We start from the raw sequence: 18,559 nt of genomic DNA, 5'->3' as shown, positions 1-18,559 counted from the left end.
TAAAAGATTAAACTAAAAGTTCTATTAAAATTTGTTTCGAATTGGATTGAAGAACTGTACAAGAAATTGAGATGGGTTTTGGAATTTGAGTTGGAAAAATTCAAACAGGGTCCGTAAGATCAAACCAGATCTGCTTGAACACTTTGATTATAAGATCGTGATATTCATCGGCGTTCAAGCAGAGATAACATGCAAGAAGATCTTCCAAATCCTTCGAACCTCTAATGTTGTTCTCCACGATCATCTCCACCATTGATTCTTTGAAGTCCTTTTGTGGATCGTATGATGATTTCATCACCGCCAGGCTGTCGGACAGACTCCGCCGTGACGACGTGCTTTTCCGGCTGCCGATTTTCCGGTGTCCGATTTTGGGGGAGTGAATTCGGAGCCGTACGCTGGGGGAATTCGCTGCAAATTTCTTTGTTGGACTTGCTGCCGTTGTCGCTCCCGGCGTCGTCCTCTGTTTTCTGTGTTTCTTTTTGTGGTTTGTAATGATCGGCGGGAGGTCCAGTTCCGACAGGGAATCGAAGGAACCGATGACGACATTGTCGGGATACTTCGACGACACGTCGATTACGATGTCGCGATCGAAGGATTGGGATTTCGCGGCGGGGATTTTGTCGGTTTGGAATTTGGGTATGGGTACAGGGGAAGTGTCGGAGGGTGACGTGGAGAATTCCGGTGGAGAATTTGATTTGGTTGAGATGGACTCCGTCGTAGTGCGGCAGCTGCAGCCGACGGAGGACGAGCTGACGAATTTCCCCGCAGACAACCGGGAACTAGTTCGCCTTCTTCCGGGGTTCTGCTGTTTTGATGACTTTCTCAGCGGTGGAGGCACCGGCTGCAGCGGCGGCGACGGCGGAGGGGAATTAATGCCTAACCCATCGTTGGATTCAAGCTCTCTAGTGAAATAATAAGATTTTCTCGAACGAGACTGCGGCAGCGGTGGCGGCGGGGGCATTTGTGGCTGTTTCTGTTTTGACGGCGGCGGTGGCTGCCGGTGCTTTTTCTTAGAATCTAAAGATGATTGGTTGTTCGAAGATTTTCCTCTGCCGCCGCCGCCGCCCATTTCTCGTAGCTTGTATAACCAGGAGTTCGGAATCATATCCGATAGGTGGAACTTGTGATTTCCCATCGGAAAAGTTTCTCTCACTAAAAAGTCTCTGTTTTTCTCTCTCTTTCTCTCTGTTTCTGTGTGTTACAGAGTCGCCGGTGGGAGAGATAAAAAGGATGGGTGGAAAGAGTGGGGCCCACTGGGGAAGGAAAAAAAATTGGGTATAATGGCAAAACGGTGGGGTCCACGTGGTGATTTTCTTTTATTAATATTTTAATTCTTTTGTTTTATATTAATATATTTTGGTTTTAATTATAAAATGAGAAGAGAGAAAAAAAGTGAATCACTTTTTTGGGTTAAATTACAAAATTCGAAAATTTAATTTTTTTTTAGTTTATAAAAATTATATTTAAAATTTTTTTTATTAATTAATTTCTTTACCTAATTTCAAAAAAAATAATTTAAAACTAAAAATAATTTTTATTTCTAAAATTTAACTAAAAACTCAAATATTTTCTTCAAAATTGGAAAAAACAAAACACGAATTTACTAATTACTATCAAATAATTTAAGATAATTAAAAATATATATATATATTATTATTATCAAAATTCAACCCTACTTTTTTTTTTTTTAATAATTATTAAAGGCTCAAAAACTAGATGACTGGAACTCGTAAGGTTTGGGTTGGGTTGGGTTACAGACTTATTTAAGGTTTGGGTTTGGTTGGGTTACAGACTTATTTAAATTGGGTTAAATTTAAATAAATAATGGTTCATGAATTTTAATTTTTTAATATTATTTAGTCATAAGTTTTTACCTTTTTAAATAATTATATTTTTTTATAATAAAAAGTTTAGGTAAAACAATAAGGCCATTTATTTCTCTTTCAAGGACCTTTCTACGTGGCTCACATGCCATAAACGCCCCCATACACCAAATAAATATGTTTTAAAAAAAAATCATAATTAATTATTAAAATATAATTATTTATAATCAAATAATTTTATTTTAATTAGTTTATTAAATAATCTACCAAAGTAATATCTTTAGAGCATAAACATCCATTATTAAATCAACTATTTTAATATTAATTCATTAATTAATATATATTTAATCAATTATCAGGATAATCGTTATAATTAATTGTTCATGAATTATTTGTAATACATTAACTATTAATTATTTTTATTTATTTTTTATTAATAATTTATAAAATGTAATGAGAAAAAATGTTGACATAATAGAAAGGTTTATTTTGTCTATTTAGCTGTCATGATATTTAATTTTGAAAAATAATATGTTGAATTAATTTATATTAAATTCTTCGAGAGATACATGAATGAATCGAAACCACATTTGAATGAGTGTGATCATGAGGATAGGATAACTAAAAAATGCTTAAAGAATTGAAAGTCACGACCTATACTAATAATGTGCGCCTCTCTTTTCGGTGGCTTAACCATAGGAACTCCATAGTTATTAAGCTTGGTTTGTTTGCTTAGAGTAATTCTATGTCGGGTGACTTCTTAGAAATTTTACTAATACATGTGAGTAAAGACAAAACATGTTTGAAGAACTCGTGTTGGTCTGTGAGGATAGTTTTCACAGCAAAGGAGTAAGTAACACAACCATATCATAGGAGAATGTCGGGACCATTAGGTACCGAATTCGAATTCCAAATTCTGATCTGAATCCTGGGTATGAGTCATTATATCATATTTCGAGACATCCTATTATCATGTATCTAAGACAAAATCCCTAACCAAACGACCCTTTAGAAATCTATTAAACATGAAATTGAAACAATTTCCAAAGGTTACATAATAGAACAAGTTGTGTGTCCATAAACATATTCATTATAGACACATTCTTTCATGAGTTGTTCGTAACTACAATTGGGTAAAAAATCCGTCGTATTTGTACAATTACCTCTTACATCTTAAATATCATTGATCCAAGAACTGCTTATTTACTTACCCTATATAAGATTCGATGTATTATGTCTCGTAATATTATGTTTCCAGTTTCTATATGATCAAGTATCCAAAATGGTAGACATCGAATCAGTTAAAAAAGTCATTTTCACTCATGCAAATCAAAGAACAAGTTCTAACAAGTAGGAGCTTACTCACTCGACTTAAGATTAAGTTGATCATTTTGGAAATATTAATCTTCTCAATTAATAGATTCATTGTATAAGATGCACTCACTCACACGAACGATTTGAGTTTGAGTTGTTTGGTTGAATAACCCTTATTTCACCCGAACTAAACACATTTTGATGACGTAGCGACAAATATATGAAAATCAAACTCACATTCTCTCCAAAACCCTAATTTTCTTTCCTTTTCTCACCCATTTTCCCATCTCCCAAACAAGAACATGTTTTTCTATAATAAATTATAAAACAAAAAGACAAGAAATGTCTTGATGAGTTTGTCCCTATTCCCAAGTCCAGCCCATACTTGAGTAACTCCTCCATATATACCTAAACAAACCAACGGCAAGACAAAATCTAATATGAACAACAAGAAGGAAAAAAAAAAAAAAAAAAAAAAAACACTCATGATCTTATCTCTTCATAGATGAATCGACAGAATATTAGCTTCATTAACGGTTGAAAAATAGTTCAATTAGTTAGTACATTTGCTTTCGGTTCAAAGATTAGAAACTCATCATGCCATTTTGTATGTGCATTTTGTCCGTCCATCCGTCCTGTACCAACATGCTTAGCTTTCTTAGCCAACATCTCCGCTTTCCTCGAACCAAGAAGCCCTGTTTATCCATATCCAACAATCATACTGTTTTTCGACTGAAAGACTATGTAACGAAACACCCTTTATAAGAGTGTGAAACATCTCCTTAGTAGACGCGTAATAGGAAAGCCCATAAGAGAAAGCCTAAAGAGGACAATATCTAGATGAACACCAATTCTGCTGTGTAACTCTCAAAGACACGTTTTAAAACTTTGAGAGGAAGCCCAAAAGGGAAAGCCCTCGACTTGAGCGGTTACAGACTAACTTTTTCAATAAAGTTCGTTCACAAGTCAGGAAAGAATTCAACTACTTACAAGAACGATTATACTACACGTTTTTTTATAGATTTTTACATACGTCATTACAAACACAAAGTAGGGTAAGTGGATCGAAGAGAAGAGGAACAATAAAGGGTTTGTAAAGGTTGGGCATTGGGATTGAGTTGAAGATAGAAAATCTAAGTTAGAAAGGATAGGGTTTTGAGAGGAGTTTAAATGGGTTGGAAGAGACATTCTTTGTTACCCTTAAAACCATGTATTTGCCCCACAATTTGCAGGACACAGTGCCTTACAGACCTCCCACAACCTCTGGTCCCAAACAAGTTTAGGGTAGTGAGTGCCTTAGCGTGTTCATCTTTCTCACCTTCTATTCCCACAATTCACATATGGAATAAATGGCTTAACTTTGTGTAATGTTTTGCATTGTCCTCTTCCTCCTACCATATCATAAATGATGTCTTATTTAAGCCTTCAATAAGGCTTCAATAAGAATACGAAAAAGAACTTAAATGTCGGCTCAGTTCAAAACCCTAATACAATAATTGTATCGTTACTAGTCGCCTCTTTAGCTTTAGCGGTAAAGCATGACAGTCGACTTGCTATAAAGTAGCGTATTCCACTCGAGTTTTAAGACATAAGTATTGTCTATTGATAGACAAATCTTCTATGAGGTACAACAATTGCCTCCCTACCAAAGTAGTTTCTTTGATTCGAATCTCGTACTATAAATCTGGTTGGTTTTGATCTAAGAGATTTGTGAATGCATTATTTAGTGGTTTTTTTTATTGATATACTTTAGAAGATTATGAAAAATACTACTATGAGATCTCACTTCGGTCAGAGAGGGGAACGACCCATTCCTTATAAGGATTGTGAAAATCTCTCTAGCATACTCATTTTAAAACTTAGAGGAAGCCCAGAAGAAAAAGCCCAAAGAGGACAATATTTGTTAGTGCTCGGCTTGAGCTGTTACAAATGGTATCAAAGCCACTCACGGGGCGGTGTGCGAACGAAGATGTTGAACTCCGAATGGGGGTGGATTGTGAGACATCGACACCGGGCGATGTGCCAGCAATATCTAGAGCTGAGTTTGGACTGTTATAACTATTTTTGGTCGCTTAGTAAAATAGATATATTTTATTTTTTAAAAGTATTGAAAGGCATGCAAATTTTAAAAAGAAAAAAGAAAAAAGATGTCGAAAACAAAGTAAAATTATTACACCTACATTTGCTAGTTGTGTTGGGTGTTGCTTTCCTAGAACATAAGATGGTCCAAGTGCTTTAAAGTAAGAGGCCCATCAACCATCATAATACAACCAACAACAAGACCATAGTTTTGTTGTGTTTGGACCATTATGGGCCATTAAATAGCTCTTATCCCCTTCCCATAAAATTAAATATCCAAATTCCTAACATCGATGTTCGGGTTTTTCACATCGGATGACTCTAACATTTTCCTACGACATGATCACATTACAAACCGACACAGCTCATTTCAACATGCTTTGTCCTAACTCATATGTTTCTCAGAAAAAAAATTTAGACAATCATCTAACATAGAATTGTTCGAAGTAAAGCATTGACCTATAAAGAGAGAGGAAACAAAATTTGACTACAATATTTCTTTCGGAGACTCTCGTTAACTTGAACGAATTTTAAACCCTAAAAAATAACTACTTTATGTGTTTATGAAGATGTTTAGGAAGTCCTAGGAATTGCCCTAAACATGAGTTGTTTCCATGTTTGGTTCGATGATTCCTAGATTTAAATTATCAAACGTTGTTGTATAATCTTTTAGTGTTGGATGATGTTCTTCATAGATAAAGATAGGATTTTGATAAGGTGCAAAAAAAACTTGGTTGTTTTCCTGTTTGTGGTGGGTCAGCAATAGGTGGATCCATTAGGGTTTCCTACAAAACTTTCTTCTACACATTGACTCTAGTTGTTCTTGATTTTCAACATCGATGAAAAGTTTTCCTCATCTCGGGATCAAAACTAAAAGGATAAACCCATTTACACATGTACATCTACAAGAAAAATTCTCTCCCGATACAAGAAATTCGTCGAGAGATACAGTTTGCTCCAACGAAATGACCTCTCGTTAGTTTTTTATTGCTATTAACATGCACGCTGTTGTAACGTACTTAAGTGGTCAGTCTAAGAACTCTGGTCGTTACAGTGCTAAAAACTTAGTAATTCAAAACGTTTGTGCTTGTTTGAAAAACTTTTGGGTGAGAAGCTTCGGTGCTAATACAAGTGCATGCCAACAAGTAATAAAATATTTGAATCTAAAGGGAGTGCTTGTAGAAAACAAATTAGATATAAAACAAAGATGTTCCCGAGAGTTACAACTTACGTAACGAGTAAACATAACTGTTGGGATGGTTGTTGTTCGATAAAATGAGAAATAAGAATGATAAAGGAGGGTTATGTTTCAGACGTTCTCCAACCCTTTAATGGAGATATAACCTATTATGTGATCATAAAGAGTTGCACGACAATACTTATTTAATCTTATGTTTCTTCTGCAGATGATCTTATCGTCGTTGTTATGACCAAACGCGATGTCATATAAATGGGTTTGTTGCTTTTGTCGGTAGTGATGAAATCGAATAGAGAAACAGAGAAAGATTGAAAAAGATGTCGAACGAAAAGGCAAAGCAGTAAAAAGACGAAGGGATCGGGAGGAGAAGAGAAGTGGTGTTGCACCAAAAAAACCCTAAAAATTGTCTATTGAAACCGAGACACGAACCAAATTGAATCAATTCTAGATCAATATTGAAATAGGAGGCAAAAATGAAAATGGGAAAACACTTTCGGGGTTCGTAGACATCTCTATTTACGAATTGAATTATGTTTTAAGTTGATTTATTGTATTGTATAAATGAATGGGTATTTTATGAATTGAACTACACAACATTACAACTAATGACGTGTTGGTCATTTTCTTCAACAGAAAAAAAAAAAATTATAAAAATAAAAGTAAGATACATTAATTTACAAACAAACGTGTGGGTAAGAATTTGGATGAAACCTTCTCTTCTAGCTATTAACAGTTGCTCCTCTCGATGGACTAACAATGGTGGTGGAATCGCCGACCATTCTTGAAGAACTCACCATCGTCAAGTCTCCTCCGCCCAAGCCGCCGTTTCTGTCCAAACCCGCCGCCCATCGTCGGAGTATTCTCAACAGCGACGCCGCTTTCCGCCGTCCCCTCATCGTCCCACTCCCCATCATCTCCCAAATGACTCTCTCAATTCCAGCCATCGATGCCAGCTCCGTCACCATGTCCGACCCACCTTGCCGGCACATTGTTACCAGTGCCGCCGCGGCGCTCTCTCGGGCCCTATCGGAGCCCTCTCTCAAAACCGCCCCCAATTTCTTAATCAGATTGAAAGCCGAAGCAATCGCCACAAATCCCCCTTTCCTCACTACCATTTCCAGAATCGTCACCGCCTCCTCCGGCAAACTGTTCATCACATGGCTCACCGTCTCCATAACCCCACCTTCAATTAACCTCCCGACGGTCTCTCGATCACCGGCTAATGTTAGAATCGTCACCAGAGCATCCCTCTTCGAACTAATCGGCCCGTCTTTGGCCAAATCAAGCAATCCCCTTATGACACGTGTCTTCCTTCCTAATCTACGCCGGTAACTATGGACACTGGATAGGCTGAAGATCGTGGCAGCGGCGTTCCCTTTCGCCTCCCACGTGGCGCCGGACCGGAGCACCTCAATCACTCCAATCAACGCGCCGTCGGTCTCCATAATCAGAGACTTGTTCGCTTCAAGAATGGAGAGGTTGAGCACCGTCGTGACGGCGTTAACTTGCAGAGTCGGGTGGTCGGAGATGAGGTGACGTACAAGCAACGGCAGAGCTCCGGCTTGCGCGATGAATCCACGGCTGCCGGAATCTGTTTTGGCTAAAACGCGAAGCTCGTAAACGACGCCGTTCGCGTCGTTTACGGAATCTAATGGCGTTGCGAGTTTGTTAACAAGAAACGACGCCGTCATTCTCATTGCTTCCAAAGCCGCTTTGTTTAACGTAACGCCGTTAATGCCCCCCTTGTTACTTTCCGTCACGTCAAACGGAATTCTCTCTTGACGGCACCACATCGCTATCAAATTTTTCAAAGCCCGGTTCGGAATTAGGTCCGTGTGGGAAAGAGTCTGACCTGTCTTGGGACACGTGTTATGCCCAGATTCAATCCAGAGCGTAATGGCCGCACGATCGTACGTATGACCTGTTGCCACGACTACAGGATCGTGCATTAAATCCAGACTAATCGGACACCTGAAATCCGCTGGTAAAGCCAAATCGGAGATCGAATCCTTCCGCTGAAATCCAGATTCCGGCGTCGATGCGCCGTAGAGAACGCATTTCGCGTAACGAACAAATCCGATCAACGCAATCACATCAGATCTCGATTTCTCATCCGTTTGATTCTGTACTTCGTCTTCCAGATTCTCGATTTCCTCTCTGCAACTCGAAGAATCTCGAAGTTCAATCCTCGAGAAAATCTCTGACAACTCGGTATAATCCGGAACGATTTCGTCTCTAATCCGATCGATCGTTTTCAAAACTCTGAATCGGAGATCTTCATCTCTCGGATCGACGAAGGCGAAGGATTCGGAGCAATGACTTCTCAAGAGATAGAACAATTCCTCAACGTCTTCCGTTAATCCAGCGTCCTTCACAGGAAAAACATCAAGGAGAGTTGATAAATCCAAGGTGAGTTCATGAAAATTATTAGCAATAGATTGGTTCTGTGTAAGTAGCCACATCTTGCTTCCATTAGAACAGTCTTCAATCAAGGTCTTGATTCTCTGCAAAACGATATACATTTCTTCGAGACAGAGCGAGGCAGAGGCCGAAAGAGAAACAATCCGATCGCGGCGGAAATCCTCGAGAATAACCTCGAGCAATCGCGATTTACGAATCATGGAGTTGGAGTAGCGGTTGAGAAGGAAGTGAAGCGGTTTCATGGCGGAGATTTCTTGGCAGAGACAGAGAAGCGAGTCGAGGAGAGCTTGTGCGGAGAAATTTGGGGAGACGAATGCCGCCGCCGACGGCCGGCGCTTCCTCGGTGGAAAAGAATGAGGAGAAACCGCCATAGATGGAAGAGAAAGCTTGAGGAAAGGAGAAGGAATTGAACAGCGAGTTGTTTGGATGCCATTTTTGTTGGTTTTTCCATTTAATTTATGTTTTGAATTAAGAAAAAAAAAAAGTCTGTGTCCAGATTCCAAGTGGAGACTTAGGCTCACGCGCAAACGAATATAATAAATAATTGAAATAATTGCATAACAAAATTATTTTATTTAATTTTAAATTTATGAACTTCAGAATTAAAAAAATGGAATTTTTTATTCGTTTAATAGGAAATTGAAGACCGCAATTGCACAATAGCTGCCGCCGATTTTGAATATATTAATGTTCTTATTTATAATTACTAATTTTATTTGTAATTATCGATTTATTATTACTATATATATATATATATCAAATTTCAATTTCTTGAGTAAAATATTAAGATTATAATTAGTATTATTATGGCGTTCAAAAAGGGAGTAAAAAATGAAAAATGTTTATTTTATTTAAAATAAAGTTAATTAGATAAATCAAATACAAGGGGCAGTTTGGGAAATTCGGTGTTAAATTGGAAACGACAGCCACAATGGGGTTGGAATTGTCGGCGGTCGCCCATATGTTTAAATGATTAATTAAATAATTTTTTAGGGTATTTTCCAGCGAGGATTTTGTATTTTTTTTTTAAAAAAAAAAACTTTTAGGATTTATTTAAAAAAGTTAGAACGATTCTGTTTGGGAGGCTGGAAAATTCCAGACGATAAGAAAAGTATTTATATCGCGAATTTGACTTTATATTATACATATATATATATAAAATATTTGTTTTGTAATGTCAATTTTATACTAATCATAAAATGTCAATTTTCACAAATATTTATACCAAAATTATAAATACAAAATATTTATTCATTTTATATTTTATTTTAAAATATATTTTTAATTTTCAAAAGTTTTAATAATATCTCTAAAACTCTAAAAAAAAAATTTAATCTCATTTTCTTACCCTAATATCTCATTTTAAAAATATTATTGAAACTGGTTAGGAATGAAAACTAGAATTAGAATCGAAAGTCTATATTCTCATTGATATTTATTACTAAAATACCCTTAGAGAGGGAAAAGGGACAAGTCAACGAAAACAAAAAAAGTTTTTGTTTTTTTTTTATGAGAAGAAAAAAAAATATAAGTCCCATGAAGTTTATGGATAAGTGATTGACGGGTACTGATCAAAGGAATGAATTATGTCTTTCTGCAAAATAGATTCATGGATGGGAATGAAATATTTCAAGTTTAAGAATTACACCCGTCAAATTTTAAAATCGAGAAGTTTGAAAATTATAAGGGAATAAATATTATTTAAGATTTAATAATTAGAAAGAATAAATTGGTTGACCAAAAATAATATTTAAAATAATTTTAGATTAATAAATTTATTTCATAAAAAAATCCATTAAGTCATTTAAATAGATAGAAGTTCAAATTTACGACATTTATATTTATTTTATTGCAAAATAAAAATAATTATTAATAATAATAAAATTCAAAAAATTCAAAATTCATAGTAGAAGAGGTTGAATTTAATGCTCAAAATAGTTTTATTAATTTTATTGGTTTGTTCCATTTAATTATTTTTCTTTTCTATTTCTTCAAAAAATAAAACAATAAACCGTGAAAAAAAAATTATAATTATATTAAAAAAAACAAAAAACAAAACACTCGTCATTTATGTATTTTTTGTTATTTTCCAACTAATTTAATTTTAATTTATTTGTTTAATTGTCTTATTCAAAATTATATTACATCTAGTTAAATTAAATAATTATCTTTTTAATTATCAAAATCTAAATTCAACCCACCCATTTTCAACTATTAAGAAAATACAACATTTTAATTTCTCACCTAATATATATATATATATATATATATATATATATATATATATATATATCTCGCTAAATTAATAAAAATATACTTTATCTTAAAAAATATTCAAAAGTTTCAATAATATTATTAATATCATATTTAAAAAATAAATTAATACCTTAAACTTGTAGGGAAAAGAATTAAAAAATATATTTGGAAATGATTTAATGAGTATTTTTTATAAATGTGTTTTTCAATTTTTTAAGAAATTGAAATTTTCTAAAATTTGAGGGTATTTTTTTTAAATAAAATAATAACGATAAAATTATTTATTAATTTTTTTAAAAATATTAGGAATATTATCTAAAATTTATAAAAATATTAGTGGTATTTTCTTTTTATTAATTTGGCCTATTTCTTTTATTTTAATAATAAATATAAATATAAATAAAAAGAAAAAAGAATTAATTCATTTTTGAGACAAAGTGATTATAATACCACCAAACATTTTCCCAACCCTTATCATCTTTCCTTCTAACCACTTCAATTTGTCCCTATCTTCCCCAATACCCTTATATTTTATTTCATTTTATCTAATACGACCTTGTTTTCGATTGAAAAACAACAGAGCGGATTACTTTAAGTCTTGATGATCCCGTGAGTAGTTGAAATACTACCATAGTCGTTTTTGACGATCATGTAAGTAGTTTAAATACTATTACAATAGTTGTTTTTAGCACGTCTCATTGTAAGTGATCGTGTAACTTTTCTAAACATTAATGTTCTGTCTTTTCCGTCAATCTAAACGTAGTTTAATAGATAAGAAGTGTTTTTCATCTCAGTCTTATCTCCTACTTCAAAATTGTTGAATTAAAAAAATGTTTGATTGTTAATTCTTGGTTTTGTGGTACTTTATATGTTTTTTTTACAAGAATATTGTAACAATTAAGGGTGTTCATGTGACCAAAGAACCTGTCCAACCCATATTATTTAAACACAAACTATAAAATATTGGGTTAGGTTATATATTTTTTTTTCTGGGTCGGGTTGAGAAATTAAAAATTCAGATCAATTTACAAACTAACATTTTTTTTAGTTGAGTCAACCAGACCAACTAATAAATAGAGTTACAATTTGACTCAACCCAACCCTACTTTAAAAACAAGATGAATGGTTTGTAACTAATGATTGAGTCAACCCGATCAAACCAACCAAACCTAAAAATAGAGAGTTACGTTGTGTTGGGTTGACTGGTTGACTCTATTCGAGTGAATTCATAAAATAAATCATCATTTCCACGTGGAATTTTTTTTAATTTTAAAAATATTTTGTTTCTCTCTAAAAATATAGAAAAAAGAGAAATATTCTCTAAGTAGTAGTTGAGAGGAGAGTGGATGCTTTATAATTTAATAATAAAATTATAAACACTAAAGTTGAATTGTCGTAATTAAAATTAATTATTTTGATGTGATATCTTATCTTTTTTTTTTTTAAATAATCACGTCTAATCTTTATCCACAATGGCAGTTGAGCCGATTATTTTGGAAGTTTGTTATGTTTTTATGAATTTAATTTACAAACTTTAATGTTATGATTATTTTATGTCGACTATTTTCTAAATTATAAAAACATTTTACGCTCCGACATTGTTAAATTACTAATCGTACAAAAGCCTAAGCAGTTTTCTTGAGTATTAACGCGATCGAGAGTATTTGTCGCAGACTCCTGTGCATATCCAAAAGTGATCATCACCATATGTACCATTCTATAAGTTACGCTCTTCAGATGCTTCGATTAAATCTATTATCAATGCTAGCAATCATAAAATTTGTTTACTAGTAAAATGTTTCCACACCCTTACCAGAAATGATTCGTCCCCTCTCCAACTGATGTGAGATATTGCACTTAAACTAATGAGTTGCTGTAAATTTAATGTCATATTAAAACTCTGACACTCCTCTTCACGGATGGGTAGGCTTCATAAGTTAGAAATCAATATTAATTAGGAAGGAAATGACAATATTCCATCTTAGACTTCTAACTCTGATACTATGTCAAATGTAATAGTTACAAAAATAAAAATAAAAAATTATTGTAACCAATTGCTGATGACCTCGAGAATTCCAGCGAGTCATTGGAATTCTCGGGAAACCTCTCCCAAGAACACGCTCGTCCCCCTCTCATTAAGTCCAACTACCTCGTTCTACCTACCAAAAATAAATAAAAAAAAACACGGAAACATCGAAAACGAGTGGGAGACGAACTATTGCAAAACCAAACCACTTTTTTGAATTAAAAATTAGTTATTAACAACTTGATTTATTTATTTATTATTATTTTTTTTTTTTTGAAAATTAAGTTTAGAATTTAAATTTTATTAGGTAAAAAGCTTTAAAAAAATGTGAAGAAAAGTATTAATTTAAAAAGCAAAAAAAAAAAAAAAAAAAAACAATATGGGAAGGGCTTTCTGGGAATCAATCGTATGATATAATTGGGCCTAGTGAATTAGTGGCCCAAATTAATGGGCTATGAACACCATCAATAATCCATGGGCTTGGGCTGTTTGTATCCATGTGAGTTCGGGCTTTTTCTGATGAAGTTGGGCCAGATATGGGCTTGGGCTTACACTTTTTCTTTTTTATTTTTCCTAAAGAAAAAAGTGGCTTTGTTTTTCTCTCTAAATCTGCATATCATTAAATATCAAAATCTTTTGATAATTCAATTTAAACTATTTTTTCAGATATTATATTTTCATTATGTTAGAGCCATGTTCTTTAAATGGTCATTTAAAAATTTTGTTTAAGATACGTGAGACTTGAATGTTAAAGAATAAGATGTCTCGAAATTTACGAATAATTACACAGTTATCTAGTGATGATTGACATGACCTCTTTCGAAGCTTTTTTATAGGAAAATGAGCGAATTCCAGAGGTGGTGGGATGAGCGTGAGCAAAGCAAGTTGTTAAGTCTAACGGTATACATTGTGTAGAAATATATATATATATATATATATATATATATATATATATATATATATATATATATATATTTTTTAACGAATTGGGTTGTGAAACAACCTCGGGTTGGGTACTAATCTGACCAACCCGAATTTTTGAGTTGGTCTAAAAAAATTCCTCAACCCAACCCAACCCAATTTGACCCATGAACACCTCTAATCCATATTACCTTATGGGTTAGCCTCAACTTTAGTGAATAATTTTGTGAGAAAGGGTGCTTGGATAATTAACCACGAACGTCACCAAAAAAGTGTGATCTAAATTACCGGTGAGACTCAATTTTAGCAAAAATGATTTTGTGGAAAGATTACACGTTGTTGTATGGTGGGTAATTTAAGCTGCAAGGTCACCAAAATGGGTGATCCGTGGGTAATTTAAGCTGCAAGGTCACCAAAATGGGTGATCCACGTCACCTTATGAGGTGAGCCTAAAAGAAAAAATTGTATGCTCTATTATCGGGTAATTAACGACCAAGGTCACCAAAACAAGTAATCTAGGAAGGGCCAGAAGTAGGTGACTACACGTTTTGAAAGAAAATTAATCCCTTGATTATTTTTATTGTTGAACTATGTTACAATTTCTTGATGATTTTTTTTTAATGATTATAGATTGATTTATGTTTGTTTCAGAACTTTTAATAATTTTTTAATAGAATTGCATAAAGTATAAAAGTTAAGAACGGGTCAACCTAACTTGGAAATAGAGGATTGGATTGTGAAATTTTTTAGATTGAGTTGCCAATTCAACCAACTCGAACTTCTGGGTTTGGGTAAAAAAAATCCGTCGACCCAACCCGAATCATATACACCCATAATATCTAGCTCCAATAGAAGAGTGCTCGAGAGTGCTCCAATATGATTTTAGATAAAGACAAAGCCATGACACAAAAAGTGAAGAGTCGGGTTGAAAGAACTAACCCTGAGATGACTCCAGTGTTTGTACGTCGTTTCTAAATAAAAAAATATATAATTTATGGAATTTTTATAAATATGAAATAATTTGAAACAAATAGAGAAATTAGGATGTGAAATTTTCAACAAAAAGCAACGTTACGTTCCATGCCCTCCATTCCATACACAAAAAATCAAACATACCACATGGTTGGCCACAATTTTTTATGTTTATGTCACCCATGGACCCCACTCAAAAGTTTTTATATTAAATTAAAAATTAAAATATAAAAATTATCTTTTCCTATTTAACTTTCAAATCATATTTAAAATTTACTCTAAAGTAATAAAATAAAACATATGATTCGAGAATTCGACTACCTAACCAAAATTATAAAAGTTGGGTTGGGTTAGATTTTTTCTCTCGTTAAATTTTTGGAAAATAAAAAATTTGACTTTTTTTTTTTTCTACCAATCCAACCTAATTCTACCATATTTTTAAATTATTATGAAAATTAAAATATTTTAGTGATGTATTGTGACTCGTGAATTGTGAGATCTCACATCAATTGGAAAGGGGAATAAAACATCCCTTGTAAGGGTATATAAATCTCTCCATATCAGACACGTTTTAATAACCTTGAAGGAAAACTCGAAAGGGAAAGTTCAAAGAGAACAATATCTACTGGTTGTGGGTTTGAGATGTTACAAATGATATCATAGTTAGACACTGGGCAGTGTGCTAACGAGGACACTAACTCCCAAGGGGTGGATTTTGAGATCCCACATTGGTTGTAGAGGAGAACAAAACATTCCTTATAAAGGTATGTAAACGTCTTCTTAGTAGACACGTTTTAAAAACCTAAACCTTGAACGGAAACCCAAAAGGGAAAGCCCAAAAAAGACTTATGCAACATGTACAGTAGAGAAACCCAATTGGGCTGGGTTGTAAAGAGGTGCTCGGGTCACGAATCCAACCAATCCAAATTTTTATAGAGGGTCGAAATGGTCTTTTCCATTAAACCCATTTACTTCGTTAATGAATAGTCAAATATATAATCCAAAACAATTTAATTCTTTTCCCATTATGTTATACGACTTGACTTTATAACTTTCCAACCATTGCTCCTAAACTTCAAACGCGGTATCTACACACTTCAATAAATGTGGGTAAAATATTAACCCTAAGGTTTTAATTTAACAATCTTTTTCAATTTTTTTTTTTTAGCCTTTTAAATAAATAAAAATTAAATTAAATTATCATAAGGTGGACCCCACCACTCCCAAAATCCCCCCCCTTCAAATACCAGAGTTCGATCCGGACTGGCTGTATCAATTTCCTCTTCCCTCACCGATTTCCATGGCTGAAATGCGGTTGAAACAAATATCCAAAACCAAGCATTGAATTAAAGTACCTTCTTCGTTTTGTACTGTCACCATGCCGGAATTTGACGGCGGCGACTCTTCATCGGAGGGGATTCTGTTCGGAAAATATGAACTCGGGAAGCTTTTAGGCCGTGGAGCCTTCGCGAAGGTGTACCATGGCAGAAACGTTCATACAGGACAAAGCGTTGCGATTAAAGCTGTTAACAAACTCAAGGTCTTAAATGGCGGTTTCACGGCGCACGTTAAGAGAGAAATTGATATAATGCGCCGCCTCCGCCATCCCAATGTCGTTCGTCTTTTCGAAGTTCTTGCAACGAAGACGAAGATTTATTTCGTAATGGAATTCGCCAAAGGCGGAGAGCTTTTCACGAAGGTTTCCAAAGGGCGATTCAGTGAGAATCTCAGCCGTCGATATTTTCAGCAATTGATTACCGCCGTTGGATACTGTCATTCCAGAGGAATTTTTCACCGCGATTTGAAACCGGAAAATCTCCTTCTCGATGAAAATTTCGATCTCAGAGTTTCGGATTTCGGACTCGGTGCTTTAACGGATCAGATTCGACCCGACGGATTGCTCCATACACTCTGTGGAACTCCGGCGTACGTCGCGCCGGAGATTCTCGCGAAGAAAGGCTACGACGGCGCGAAGATCGACGTCTGGTCTTGTGGTATAATCCTCTATGTTCTTACTGCTGGATTTCTTCCGTTTAATGATTCGAATTTAATGGCGATGTATCGGAAGATTTACAGAGGCGATTTCCGGTGTCCAAAATGGACGTCGCCAGATCTCCGGCGGTTTTTATCGCGGCTTCTGGATACGAATCCGGAGACGAGGATCACCGTCGATGAGATTCATCAAGATCCGTGGTTCAGAAAGGGATTTCACGAGGAGAAGATTCAATTCGAGGATTATTCGGTTTCAGAGCTTTACGGCGATATGAACAATGCGAAATGTTTGAATGCTTTTGATTTAATTTCGTTCTCTCTTTGCTTCGATTCAACTGGATTGATCAACGAGACGGAATTTTCGTCCGATGTTGAGAGGTTTCTCTCCGCCGAATCGCCGGAGAAGATCATAATGACGGTGGCGGAGGTTTCGAAGTCGGAAAATGCGGCGGTGGAGAAGAACGGTTGGGGAGCTAAAGTGGAAGGGCACGACGGCGGATTCATCGCCGTTATAGAGATTTTCCGGCTGACGGAGGAATTAGTGGTGGTTGAGATCAAAAACAGAGTGCGAGAAATCGATCAAATTTGGAAAGAAAAATTAAGACCTCAACTCGATTGTTTGATCTTCCAGTCGGAGTAATAGATTCCGGCTTCCGGAATTAGATCGGAATCTGATCGACGACGACGGTGCAGTCGACTGCCGGGTTTCTTGTAAACGGTTTCTTTTTTCCCGGGTTACTTTTTTATTTTTTTTTCCCTTTAATTTCTCTTTATGGGCATTTTTGTAAATACACTAACTTTCATGCTTTATACATATTTACTTTATATATATTTACAGTTTTAATATTTTTAAAATTAGAAATTTGTTTATTTACACAACTATTTATGAAAAAATTATTAAATTATTTAAATAAGATTAAATTAAATATATTCATATATAATTGTATTTAAAGAAAAAAAAATAATTAATTACCACTAAATATTAATTGTTTCAGTTCCATCTAAATTAATTTTAAAGAAATTAAAAAAATCAACCATCATAATATTACAATAATTATTTGGATAAAATACACTTTTTAATTTCATTTATAATTGCAAGAAAATAATTTAAATGATAGGGAATAATTAACCAAAAATTAATGAAAATAATAATTATGTACCCTAAGGTACCTGCTTAAATTGTAATTAACCAATGAACTCATTTAACTATACATTTTTAATATTTCCATCAACTTATATTATTATTATTAATATTTTATGCATTAAACAAAAAATTACTGAAAGCCTAAAATGGTCAAAATAGGTACTATTACCGCTTTTACGAGTAGATTTATTACCTATTTATTAAATTCAAAATTTAAAGTTAAACAAAATAAAAAAATAATTAAACATAATTAAAGTTATAATTAAGTAATAAACTGCTAGAAACCTAGTTGGTTTCTGTATATTAATAGCTAATAATATCCCATCTTTACTAATTAGGTAATAATTACGCATGGAAGTTTAAACCTAATCACTCCACTTTTCTCCGTTAATTTATTCAATAAAAAACTTATT

The 18,559-nt window shown here is 34.1% G+C and overlaps 3 protein-coding genes across 3 annotated transcripts; 1 reads left to right on the top strand and 2 right to left on the bottom strand.

The window, feature by feature from the left end:
* Positions 1-1,194, bottom strand: LOC111466045 (transcription repressor OFP1-like). The gene has a single exon (XM_023110612.1). The coding sequence runs from the start codon at positions 1,133-1,135 to the stop codon at positions 101-103; it is 1,035 nt and encodes a 344-aa protein (XP_022966380.1). The 5' UTR covers positions 1,136-1,194; the 3' UTR covers positions 1-100.
* A 5,773-nt stretch (positions 1,195-6,967) lies between these two features.
* On the bottom strand, positions 6,968-9,387 carry LOC111465978 (U-box domain-containing protein 16-like). The gene has a single exon (XM_023110498.1). It carries the CDS (start codon positions 9,204-9,206, stop codon positions 7,134-7,136), a length of 2,073 nt encoding a protein of 690 aa, XP_022966266.1. The 5' UTR covers positions 9,207-9,387; the 3' UTR covers positions 6,968-7,133.
* A 6,902-nt stretch (positions 9,388-16,289) lies between these two features.
* LOC111466020 (CBL-interacting serine/threonine-protein kinase 14-like) lies at positions 16,290-17,831 on the top strand. Its single transcript, XM_023110567.1, has one exon. The coding sequence runs from the start codon at positions 16,389-16,391 to the stop codon at positions 17,640-17,642; it is 1,254 nt and encodes a 417-aa protein (XP_022966335.1). The 5' UTR covers positions 16,290-16,388; the 3' UTR covers positions 17,643-17,831.
* Positions 17,832-18,559: the final 728 nt, after the last annotated feature.

Source organism: Cucurbita maxima, unplaced genomic scaffold (assembly GCF_002738345.1).
Source record: "Cucurbita maxima cultivar Rimu unplaced genomic scaffold, Cmax_1.0 Cma_Scf00030, whole genome shotgun sequence".
Classification (NCBI taxonomy): Eukaryota; Viridiplantae; Streptophyta; class Magnoliopsida; order Cucurbitales; family Cucurbitaceae; genus Cucurbita; species Cucurbita maxima.
This window is presented reverse-complemented; position numbering and strand designations above follow the sequence as displayed.

What these genes read in the sequence shown, in the direction of transcription:
- LOC111466045 (XM_023110612.1), bottom strand. Translation starts at nt 1,135, where the DNA reads ATGGGAAATCACAAGTTCCACCTATCGGATATGATTCCGAACTCCTGG.
- LOC111465978 (XM_023110498.1), bottom strand. Translation starts at nt 9,206, where the DNA reads ATGGCGGTTTCTCCTCATTCTTTTCCACCGAGGAAGCGCCGGCCGTCG.
- LOC111466020 (XM_023110567.1), top strand. Translation starts at nt 16,389, where the DNA reads ATGCCGGAATTTGACGGCGGCGACTCTTCATCGGAGGGGATTCTGTTC.